Raw genomic sequence first — 12,293 nt, forward strand, 5'->3', positions numbered from 1 at the left:
TAAACCCTCAATAGCTGTCTGTTCTGACGACACCTTGTGTCCAATGTAGAATTCTACATTCACAAGTAAGAGTGTTTCTTCTGCCTTGTATTTGTATGTTAGTTCAATTAGCCATTTATATGCTTGAAAGTACTTAACGTAGGCCAAGAATAGGTACAACTTGCTTTGATGAAACAGTGATATTTTTTTTTGTAAAGACAATAACAATATGTGCCATTTGCTTAAATGTACATCAGGGTTGGGAGATTTTTTTTAATAAACAGGTATAGATTCTAACAACGATAATAAAATGCTATCTTCGTGAGGAGAAGGAACGTTTGTGTGGGGAAGTATTTACAATCATTCGCTTCCTGCCATACTAAACGGGTTGAAATGGTGCTAAACATTGGCAAAGGTCGGCGGAACCTCCTATTGCCGAGTGTGAATGGAAGCTAATGGAGTTAACTTAATTTACCGTACTAGTGCGGTTGTCTGTGCGCAAGTCGGACTGGATGAGTACAGTAGATTTTCAATGCTTTATTCTGAGTGGAAAAAAATATGTTTATCCTTGCACCCAGCTTGTCTTACAGACATCATCAGCACACAGCGAATTTAGAACACACGACTGGTCTTTGAAACAACGTAAACAAATTGCATGGGTGACTACATCTTCCTTCATCACAAGCACAGGCATTACAGTTGGTTGAAGATTCAGGAGCAATTTGTGCAGAGGCTGTTTCATAGTTACAGGTGTCCCCTGAGGGTAACCACAACTACCATGAGGCCCATGGTGAAAACGTGTGTGGCGTATGTTTACCATGCCCAAATATAACAAAAAGGCATACACACAAGTCTATATATAGTCTTATAGCTGCGACTGAAATGAGCACCATGTACACATTTAACACAAAAGAGGATCAAACATACATATGCCGGCTGTCTCACGTGTCACATCTGACTTCAATTGATCAAAATCTGAAACTGTTGACGTGCACCCGATCTCAAGGGGTCCAACAGGAAGTGTGCTGCATAGCCCTCATCAATGCAGCGATCCAGTTACTACACGTCATTTCCTGTCTCTTCCATACCAGCAGCGAGGTGACTGCAAGCAAAGCCTACCATTCTCACCTCGCTGCACCACCCCCCTCCTCAGCCCCAAAGCTTATCTCCCTGCCACACAGCAGCGTCCCACCCGGCGGCGTTGGTAAACATGAGTGTGTGAGTGTAAAAAATAACCTACAGACCTTCAGTTGTCATTTAATAGCTTCCACATTGCACGTGCCAGTGACGTTGTTGGATGTTGACAACAACATGGTCTAGCATTAGGAAACACTTAGGACCGAAGAGGGTTACGTGTTTCCAAAATAATACCACTTTCTCATGCACTCCAAATTATTATTCTAACAAAAATAATAATATATAAAAAAATATATTATTTTTGTTAGAATAATAATAATAATATACAAAATAACATAATATATTAAAAAAAACATATTATTATTTTTGTTAAAATTTTTGTTAGACCTTGGACACGCTGGAGGGATTACGTCTCACAGCTGGCCTGGGAATGCCTTGGTGTCCTCCCAGTGGTGCTGGAGGAGGTGGCCGGGGACCGGGAAGTCTGGGCTTCCCTACTAAGACTGCTGCCCCCGCGACCCGGACCCGGATAAGCGGAGGAAAATGGATGGATGGATGGATATATGTTTTTTTTAATCTTGTGGGGTGTATAATGAATTTTTACATTTAGGAAATAACAACCTCTGTCCAAATATCGCCTGCTTCCAACTGATGCCCCATCGATGCACTTTAGCAAAATAATCGCCTCAGCTAGAATTCCAACATTTACCTCTATCATAATCAAGTGACTGATGTGTCCCACAGGCAAATAATGGAAGTGCGCCCTCACCTGGCTGCCGCCCCCAGTCCCAGGTCTCGATGATGGAATGGTGCACGGGCGTCGACGTCTCCTCCTCGTCCTTCTTCTCCTTGTCGTTGGCTTCATCCTTCTGGCTTCCAAAGCAGCCCAGGCAGTCCTCTGCAAGACGGTAAACACACCATCAGGCTTGACATGTTGGGAAATATTCCCCACTGTGGGAGCCTCAGGGATGAACGATGTCTTTCTCATGTGGAGGACTAAGCTATTACCTGTGCTGCTCTTTTTTTATACCTAGTTTTGCTGTTCTTTTATTTTTCCATTTCCAAATATCTCAACTGCCTTCTTAAATAATCTTTGTAAAGTTTCTTCTAATAATACAGTATTTTGACTTTATTCCCATAATATTTTTACTTTATTACCACAAAATAACTTTTTCCAACCTAATCTTCAAAATGTTTTTTGTTTGTTTCTTTCTGCTTTTTCCTAATCTTCCAAAAATCAGTACTTTTTATAGTTTCTCAAAAATAAATCATTTTTCAACTCTATGCTACTAAAATTTAATTATTTTCCACAAAATATTAACAGTTTATTCTTATAAAATTGCAACTTTTCTATTAATAATTGGACTTTATTCTTGTACAATGACAGTTGGGGAGTGCATTTTTGTTTTTTTTTTTTTAGCCCCAAACTATTGTAACTTTCTTCTTGTAATTGAATTAATTTATTCCTGTGATATTTTGACTTTATATTCGTAATACTGCAACTTTTCTGCAACCTAATTTTCCCTAAAATGGTTTTGTTTCTCATAATATTATAATAATAATACTAATAATAAAATTTCAACATTATGCTACTAAAATGACGTTATTTTTACAATTTTGCCACATTATTCTTGTAAAAAATTATTACCCATTTTTTTCTGTAATATTTTGATTTAATTCTCGTAAAAGTACTGCTGACTTTTTGGGGGTCGCACTTTGGACACCGTTGGTATTTTTAGCAATGCAGATGAGACGTAAAGATGCTACCAGAAAAATCACACCGTACCTGGGTGAGCCGACTCTTCACCGGTGAACGTTATCTCCTCGTCCTTCACCATTTCATTCCACATCTCGCTCAGTCCCTCAGCGGAGAACGCCCACTGCCAAAGGAAAGACTCTTTCAAGTTCCTTCTCCTTCATGGTCACCACAACTATATTCTCCACCAACAATAATAACACAGCAATTTGGAAAAGGCAAAACAAATCACACGTCCAGTGTGATTTATGTAACAGGAGAATTTTAGATGAATCTATCAACTGTGTCTAGTCTGGTTGGACACTTTGAGACTACGTAATGCCCAGCTAAAAATCTCACAGCACACACAGTGGGCTCAATCTAAAAAAACTACAAAGAGAAGTGACAGAAGAAAGATCCTTTGTATTTCTACACATATTTGTTTAGCGTTTCATGATTTCTGCTCACTTTTTGTCTCCCACCACATTCAATAGTATCACATGCACACGTGTCATGGCCAGTGATGCTATGCTCACCCCCTTTTGTTGTTCATGTGACCATATCCATGTGACATTAAGGGAATTAACCGTGGTTTGAAGCAATCCAGTGCCAAAAAAGGAATAAATCATTTTTTATTTTAACTTCAAAATTGGGGGCTGCACGGTGGTCGAATGGTTAGTGCACAGGCCTCACAGCTAAGAGACCAGAGTTCAATTCCACCCTCGGCCATCTCTGTGTGGAGTTTGCATGTTCTCCCCGTGCATGCGTGGGTTTTCTCCGGGTACTCTGGTTTCCTCCCACATTCCAAAAACATGCTAGGTTAATTGGCCACTCCAAATTGTCCATAGGTATGAATGTGAGTGTGAATGGTTGTTTGTCTATATGTGCCCTGTGATTGGCTGGCGACCAATCCAGGGTGTACCCCGCCATGCGGCCGAGGATAGCTGGGATAGGCTCCAGCAACTACCGCGACTCTCGTGAGGATAAGCGGTAGAAACTGAATGAATGAACTTCAAAATTGACAAAATCAAGTGCAGAAAAATCTTCTGTAAAGCGCATGTTTTTGTTGCATAAAAAGCTCATTCTAAGCTCATTCAAATTTGCAGACACAAAGTTAAGAGGTTCTGTTTTGGAGAAAAGAAAATGCAGACTTAGTAGCTCAACGGCTTTCAGTCCTCTATAAAGACTTTTTCCCTATTTGTGTGACTAGAATGTGGTTGTTTCCCGCCAAATAAGGAATACCTGCAAATCAATCTTCAGCCATTTGTCATGAAACCTCTGCTGTGCATCGAGGTTAAACGATGGAGAGGGCATCTTCCCCTCTCCTCTCCTGGCTGCAAACGCAGCCAACCTGCAAAAAAAAAAAGACAAAAACAAAGATGAACATGTTTTCCAACAAATCATACAAGGGGGTGGGATTATGATGTCCAAAAAATACTATACTTTATTAAATGAAGTAATAAAGAAAGAACAAGGAACTAACTGTCCCAATGCTAACCTCCTATTTATACTTTATATGTCTATTATATTGGCTCAGCAAAATGTTTGACAAAAACCGAATCGTACAAAAACCGAGACCTGACTGTACCATAATCCTTCGTCACTTCTTGCTTCGAATTTCATGTCTTCACTATATCACATTCTTTTACAGCATCATGCCATTTCGTGATTGAATACAACCTATTATTACTTTAACAATATGCATACTATCTTTTAGCCTAAATTAAGCATTTTCAAGGATAAAAATGACGAAATGACGTAAAATACAAATACAGTTGTCTCTAGCCACTTTGTGGTTTGAATTTCAGAGCTTCACTGTTCTTTTTTATTTTGAAAAACCATGATAAATTATCACTGTTTTGTGGTTAACCATGACCTTGTAAAATACAAATAAGGCATTTCAGAAGATGTTGTGACATGTAGTGTTCTGCACTGGTCAGTAGGTGTCAGTAATGTTAAACTGATGAGTCAATAGCCACAGCAGGATGTATGATGTTCAGAAAAAGCAAGGAACTCTACCAGTGTTAATGGGCAAGTCTATGTGATGTCTTTATTTATATTTAATATGTCTTATTTTCTCTTATTATGTCTACTATATTGGATAGTAGGAGTGGAAAGGCAGACTGAGCGTGAGTTAGTTGGAATGGTCCTGACTTCCATGCAATATTGAAGAGATGTGTCGGCCATGACAGCCCCTCAACCTGCAGAGTCTTGAGAAACTCGGGGCAAAATTCATCCACCCGCTGAGCATTGCCACTGGCAAGTGTTTTGACTACCCCAGATATCACAGTAATGGAACAGTCCGATTTCAGGTCCTCAGACTCTACTCCCTCTATGGAAGGTAATGTATGTACTTGGGATTGAGAAAGGCCTCAAAGTATTCCTTCCACCGCCTAACTATATCCTCCGTCGAGGTCAGCAAGCGTCCGTCTGCTGTAAACAGTGTGGACCAAGCACAACTTCCCTTGTCGGAGGCGTCGGACGATTTGCTAGAACAACTTTGAGGCCGACCAAAAGTTGGACTGCATATACTCGTCCTCCCCCCGGGGATGCAGGCAAAGCTTAGGTGAGAGTTGAAGACTTGACGAACGGTGCACTTGTGGATATATGTTGGAACATAGTGTTAGTTATGGACTAACTGTGGTTCACACAGAAGTCCAATAGCATTGCACCACATGGTTTCAGATCGGGGGGCCATTCCTACAATCACGCCCCACCGTGTCACACGGTCATTCTCCTCATGGGTGTTGAAGTCTCCCCCTGCACCGAATCGGGGGCCTATTAATAAGGCCATACTAGCTCACTGCCTCTCCCTTGCAGCAACTCCCCAATAGAACAAGGTGTAGCCCCTCTTCAGGAGCTTGGTTCCAGAAGCCAAACTGTGGGTCGATGTGAGTCCAACTGTGTCTAGTCAGAATTTCTCAACTCCCGCACAAGTTAGGGCTCCTCTCCCACTGGAGAGGTGACATTCCATCTCCCAAGAACCAGATTTGACCACCGAATACCAGGAACGGGACCAATTAACCCTGATAAAACCTGACATTGCACCCTTATGAGAGTTTACTCAATGATCCCTCCTGCTTCATCTCATTCTCTGACAAACCAGCTGAAACAAGTGGAGTTACTCAGACATTCCCATTATAATGTGAAATGGGTAGCACCAAATCTATTTGTGGCGGGCTGCCACCAATAAAAACATGACGAAAAAGTGACGTAAACAATTTACTTGCTCCTTTCTCGCCATGTCGAGTATTTGCTTGAACTTGACCAACAGATTGAGTTTCACTTATGGAGTTTTGCACAGCAACACACTACATACACAACGTCCTCATCATAAATGTATGTACATTATCAGGGGCATGCAAACGGGCCACATAAAAAAAAAGAGCTAAAAACATGCTGGGCCATTTGGGTAGGGTTGTATTTTTTAGTAAACACACTAAACGCACTGCAGTGTTGGTCAAGATAATATATGCTATTTACTGTGATCTCTTGTTCAAGCAGTAAATATTTCATTCTTTGGCCCTAATCCTCGTCTGTAGTGTTAATGTTTAGTTTTATGTATAGAATTGTCCTTGAACTGCACTTTGCACGGTGCTGAATGTAAACAGGATGGTATCCCTACATGATACGCTCCCCATGATTATTTGCAATACTCCGAAACTCAATCACAGATGTTTACGCTGGACCAAAAAAAACTAGGCAGCGTCTAAATTTAGTTGTTTTTTAATCTGCCGTCAAGAATGTCTCACAATTGCAGTATCCTTAAGGGACACTTATGAAATATACATCAGCTGATATGAATAATGCATACCCAGGGCAAAATCATTCACCAACATCTGATTTAAGGCCAAAGTTGGAAAGTTGTTAAGTGTATTTATATGTGTAAATAAATAGTGAGGGTGTATTTATCATGACATGACGATTGGAGCAGAGCATCATAGCTGTAAATGCTAGCTCTCCGAAGCACTGTTAACCTTGATAACACTACTGTAATCTATGCTATCTTGCTACAGCAAATAACGCAACGGTAATAAGAGCATTTGGGCCAATAATGCAGGAAAATAGCAAGCAATTTTAGCACGGCAGCTAATGCTAAGCAGCTAGCTTGTTGCTGGTAAACCAATATGAATATTGGCTACAGCTAGCCATGCTAATACAAGCTATCGTCATCCTAGCCCTGGTGAACACACCTCCAAGGGGTGACACCAAGCCCGACGGGATGCTAACTTTTCGGAGAGTCAACATTGATAGAGTTTGTAATTTTAAAAAGATTTATTTTACCTGCGGTATCTGACGCTGTCCCCTGACCCCTTTAGCCGCTATGCTGCTTTAATGAGCATTTCCACTTGATTGACAGGTCGCCGACAGTGAAACGAAGCGTGGCTAGAAACACATGACGTAGTCCCAACGGGAGCGCTCTATTACGTTTGTTGAAGTTATCTTAGAGGCCGCGGAGGTGGGGTTTGAGGGTTTCGAGTGGATGGGGTTCGCACTGCTCCGCCCGCTCGACGTTGTCGGTGTTAAAAACACACGCTTCTTTAAAATTGAAGGCGGGACCAAGGAGAGCCGACAGAGGGGTGGGACCTGCATGAAGTGACAGAATTTGTCCACTAAAAGGCGCGTGTGGCTCATGAAATAGCTGGAATACACATCTTTACACATCTTATTGTGTATAAATTGTTTCGTGTTATTGCTGTAATTTTCATCTCGTAGTAGGTTGATAAATAAAGATTTTGTACACTGCTGTCCAGGGTCTAATGGGATAACTTAAAAGCCAGACTGGCATATTCTGTATTTATTGACGTAACGAAGTGCGCTTGCGCATCATCCCACTTCCGACCCAAACCTCCCGGTGGAGTTCAGGGACTCGAAAACATTCTGTACTTTCGGCAAATCAACTGCAGAAATGTTTTTAGACTTAGACGCCAATGACGCTTCAAAGCCGGCTGTTGGAATAGTGATCGCAGTTATTTCCAGTTTCATTAACGGCTCGACTTTTGTGCTGCAGAGAAAGGGAATATTGCTCTCGCGCCAAAGAGGTAGAATACTTACAAAGAGTCTCAAGATTCATTAAACTTTACGTTGGAATCCATACATTCATTCATTCATTCATTCATTCATTCATTCATTCATTCATCCATTCATATTCAGTAATTTTCAGTTTATTAAACTAAACAATTGTTCGTTTTTCTCAGGTGTTTCTTACTTAAAAGATGTGGTTTGGTGGAGCGGCACTGTGTCCAGTGAGTATGGCGACCTCTAGTGGTTGGGCGTGGGAGTACTGTTAAACAGGAAATAAACTGTGTGTAGCCAATGTGTGTACATTAGATGTTTTTTCCCCACCAAAAACAAAGAACCTTTCTCCTCAATGCATATTTATGTTAAATCCTCTCACATACACACATGTATGACTCTCCCAAAGTGGTTATAGGTCAAATTGGGAATTTCTTGGCCTACAATATGGCCCCTGCTGTGATCGTCACACCACTGGGAGCCCTTGGAGTTCTGTTTGGGTAAGTCGTAAACTTTGAACTAAGTGAGAATTCTGCATGGCAGTCACGCTGAAGGCCGTATACATTATGTATGATGTTCTCACAGTGGCTTGAATTGTCTTTGCTGCGTGGTGTCGACACAAAGGCCTTGTTGTGTTGTGTGTCAGGGCCGTGCTGTCGTCTTGGCTCCTGGAGGAACACTTAAATATCCTCGGGAAGCTTGGCTGCCTGTTGTGTTGCAGCGGCTCCGGGGTGCTCATCCTTCACGCGCCAGCGTCAGAGTGTGTGACGTCACGACCAGAGCTGGAGGAAAGACTCGCAGACCCAGGTGATCAGCCACTCATGTCTAAACTTTCATGATTAAGGTGGAGCCAGCAGCCCATTCTTAACTGTCATACAAGTGTAAAAAGAAGCTAACCACTGCTTATAGTCAAGCCTAAAGCAGGGGTGTCCAAACGTCAGCCCACAGACCACACTCTAAATTTATAATTTAACAATAACAGTAAAAAATGAAAAAATCTGCAGTCATTTAACAAAGAGAAAGTCAAACTATTAAAAGAAAAAGTTGTGATGTAATGAGAAAAAGTACAAAAAGTTAAAATTTGGGGGCAAATAATGTAGTATCATTGTAGTTTAGGAGCACAAAGTTGGAATATGACATAAATAATAATAAATAAATAAATAAATAAATAAATATGGTTGTCATGTTTGGGGAAACGTCATAATGTCACAGGAATAAAAGTCAAAATATGGGATCAAGACCTAATTGTGAGAGGAAAATTTACAAGAAGAAAGTTGAAGTAGTGGTAAAAAAAAATTACAGTAAAAAAGAAAAGCTGTACTTGTACAAGACTAAGGTGAAAATATGAGAAAAAATATTAAAGATAAAAAAAGTTGCAATTACAAGTATAAACTCATAATACTTAATTTAGTAGCATAGAGTTGAAATATTAAATAAAAAATAATATTGTAGTATATAATATATGGGGAAAAAACAAAACAAAATGTTGCCATTGTAGGAAAATAAGTTTGTGGCTACATTAAAATATTATGGGAATAAAATCAAAATATTATGAGAAAAAATTTACAAAGATTTGAAAAGAAAGTTGAAAAAGTTTAAAAACAACCACAGAAATGAAAAAATGGCTGTAATTTTACGAGGATGAAGTCAAAATATTAACAGCAATAATGTCATTTTAGCAGCACTGATTTGAAATACTAAAGAAAAAACTTGGGTTGGTGGTTGAGGAAAGGTTCTAACAATATGGAATAAAGTGAAAATATTATGGAAAGAAAGTCATATCGTAATTACAAGAACAAGAATTATAGAAGTAAGTTGACATAGTTTTGGGGGAAAAAACCACAGCTGAAATTTTACGAGTATAAATTATTTTTGCTAAGAGCAAAAAGTCTCCTTTTCACAAGAATAAACTCGTAATATTATGAGGAAAATTAATAACATTTTAGTAGCATGAGATGACTTATTAAAGTGGGTTAAACACAAGGGGTGGACAGGACAGGATGATTGGGCAATGAAGGAGGGGCAGGAGAGGAGAGGGGAAAAGAATTCCAAACTAAGCTCCTATAAAGGAGCAGAGTATGGGACTGTTAAAAAAACCTCAGCATACATACATGCATTTCCAACAGGTGCCCAATCTTGGAGCTATGATAACACAGCAGCCATGGAGACGTCCGTGGATGGAGATTCCGTGCTGGAAATTTGTGGAAAAAGTTGTAATATTAAGTGAATAAAGTAAAAATATTAGGGGTTTAAAGCCATATTGCAAGAAGGGAATGTACAAAGATTTGAGAAAAAGAGTGAAGTCCATAGGCTTTCTCACCTACAGTATATGACAAAGCTGAGATGCAGTTAGCATATATTAGCATACTGTAGCTAATATCAAAGTGGCATCCTGTGATTTTTCATAATGTGACAACATGCATAGAGATGACTGTTTTGATGCTGTGATGCTTTTGCAACGCTTCTTTGCAGTGTTTGTGAGTTACATGCTGGTGGTGGTGCTGATGCTGCTGGTGCTGATAGGATGGATGGCTCCAGCTTACGGCACGTCCAACATCATGGTCTACGTGTCCATATGCTCCCTGCTGGGGAGTTTCACCGTGCCCAGCAGCAAAGGCCTGGGACTGGCAGCCCATGATGTCTTTGGCGGGGACGCATGGAGCGGCCGTACCCTCGCACTCTTCCTGGTACTACTGGGAACGCTGGGCACCAGCGTCCTGGTCCAGTTCATCTTCATCAACAAGGCGCTGGAGTATTTCCGCTCTGACGTGTTCGAGTCTGTTTACTACGTGACCTTCACCTTGGCGGCTATGCTGGCGTCAGCGCTGCTCTTCAAGGAGTGGACGGCGCTCACGGCGACCGACTGCCTTGCCGTGCTTTGCGGTTTCACCACGGTGTGCGTGGGGGTCACTCTTCTACGAATGTCTCAGGAGGCCTCGCTTTCTTGGAAGGTGGCGGGGACGTGCATGAAGATGGAGTGATTAAAAGGGCTTTTTGTGAAAAGATACATTTCAAGCATAGCTTTCATTCAGACACAAATGTAGCCGTAAATATTTAGCCAAAATGTCTAAACTACTATGCTACAACATAAACAATACAAAAAATGGTTGTTTTACATAAAAGTAACAATTTTTAACCATCAACTATTTACAATTTTCACATTTGGAACTGTATTGTCTGTTCGAACGCGTTTGCATCTCACCCACTGCAATGTGATTGGTCACATGCCCCAAGTGCTAACTATGAACCATATAAGGAAGTCACCCCTCTGTGACATCACAAAGGAACAGTTTTACCACGCCTTTTGAAACCAAGCGTTCTGAGCCATCCCAAACTTCTTTCAGGGCTCATTTCCAAATGCGCAAACCTCAGTTCAATCCCACCCTCGGCCATCTCTGTGTGGAGTTTGCATGTTCTCCCCATGCATGCGTGGGTTTTCTCCAGGTACTCCGGTTTCCTCCCACATTCCAAAAACATGCTAGGTTAATTGGCGACTCCAAATTGTCCATAGGTATGAATGTGAGTGTGAATGGTTGTTTGTCTAAATGTGCCCTGTGATTGGCTGGCCACCAGTCCAGGGTGTACCCCGCCTCTCGCCCAAAGACAGCTGGGATAGGCTCCAGCACCCCCTGCGACCCTTTTGAGGATAAGCGGTAGAAAATGAATGAATGAATGAAATTAATGCATTTTGTCAAGTGCATATGATTTATATGTGACCAACAAATGAAAGAATAACAATACACAATTTCCCCTATTTAACCTATTGTGTGGAGATATGGGGTAATAACAAAAAAAAATCAACCTCCAATCGCTAAATGTACGGCAAAAAATATGAGTGAGGATAATGACTAATGCTGCATATAGATAACATACAAATCCTTTATTTCTAAAATCACAAATAATACATTTATTATTTATTACAATTACAACACAGTCAGGAGATCAGGAAGACCTGGGTTCGATTCTCCGCTTGGGCATCTCTGTGTGGAGTTTGCATAGTAAGGAACTTAAACAATGAACTAGGGCAGGGGTCTCAAACTCAATTTGCCTGGGGGCCACTGGAGCTAGGATCTGGGCAAGGCTGGGCCGCATAAGGTTTTAAAAAAAAAAACAACGCATTTATTAAAAACAGAAAAATATACAAACTTTTTCAGTGCTTTAGTTCCGATTTTCTACAATAAAAGCTCTGATAAAACATTCCACTATTGTCTTAATTTTTATTTTTCTGCACAAAATAAGATAAAATAAATAAACAAATCAAGAATAAAGAAAATCGATCAATCAGTAATAAATAAATATAATAATAATAATAAAAACTTAAGAAACCACATATAGTTGGTGGGTAGACAAATTATTTTTTTCAGATTAAAATTAACAAAGCATTATTAGAGCCCTGTCGTCATGACAAAACACGACTATAGTCACA

The 12,293-nt window shown here is 40.4% G+C and overlaps 2 protein-coding genes across 9 annotated transcripts in view; one reads left to right on the top strand and one right to left on the bottom strand.

The window, feature by feature from the left end:
• herc2 (HECT and RLD domain containing E3 ubiquitin protein ligase 2) overlaps positions 1 to 7,256 on the bottom strand; it is a 58,775-nt gene extending 51,519 nt beyond the window's left edge. For all 8 annotated transcript variants that reach the window (XM_058074130.2, XM_058074127.2, XM_058074131.2 and 5 more), the window contains exons 1-4: positions 7,136 to 7,256; positions 4,094 to 4,202; positions 2,903 to 2,996; positions 1,886 to 2,014 (exon numbers count right to left, since the gene is read on the bottom strand). In XM_058074130.2, coding sequence (XP_057930113.2) covers positions 1,886 to 2,014; positions 2,903 to 2,996; positions 4,094 to 4,165 — 295 coding nt within the window. In that variant the 5' untranslated portion in view covers positions 4,166 to 4,202; positions 7,136 to 7,256. The remainder of the gene's footprint in view (positions 1 to 1,885; positions 2,015 to 2,902; positions 2,997 to 4,093; positions 4,203 to 7,135) is intronic.
• A 289-nt stretch (positions 7,257 to 7,545) lies between these two features.
• On the top strand, positions 7,546 to 11,598 carry nipa1 (NIPA magnesium transporter 1). Its single transcript, XM_058074162.2, has 5 exons — positions 7,546 to 7,893; positions 8,050 to 8,097; positions 8,277 to 8,367; positions 8,514 to 8,674; positions 10,340 to 11,598. The coding sequence occupies exons 1-5, from the start codon at positions 7,761 to 7,763 to the stop codon at positions 10,846 to 10,848; spliced, it is 942 nt and encodes a 313-aa protein (XP_057930145.2). The 5' UTR covers positions 7,546 to 7,760; the 3' UTR covers positions 10,849 to 11,598.
• The last annotated feature ends 695 nt before the right edge of the window (positions 11,599 to 12,293 follow it).

The sequence above is a fragment of the Doryrhamphus excisus genome, linkage group LG4 (genome assembly GCF_037039965.1).
Source record: "Doryrhamphus excisus strain RoL-2023G ecotype Guam linkage group LG4, RoL_Dexc_Guam_v1.1, whole genome shotgun sequence".
Lineage (NCBI taxonomy): Eukaryota > Metazoa > Chordata > Actinopteri > Syngnathiformes > Syngnathidae > Doryrhamphus > Doryrhamphus excisus.

Bases quoted from the DNA above. Each gene is read 5' to 3' on its own strand.
- nipa1 (XM_058074162.2), top strand. From the start codon at position 7,761: ATGTTTTTAGACTTAGACGCCAATGACGCTTCAAAGCCGGCTGTTGGA. The intron at 8,368-8,513 runs GTAAGTCGTAAA...GTTGTGTGTCAG, and splicing joins GCCCTTGGAGTTCTGTTTGG to GGCCGTGCTGTCGTCTTGGC. The intron at 8,675-10,339 runs GTGATCAGCCAC...GCTTCTTTGCAG, and splicing joins GGAAAGACTCGCAGACCCAG to TGTTTGTGAGTTACATGCTG.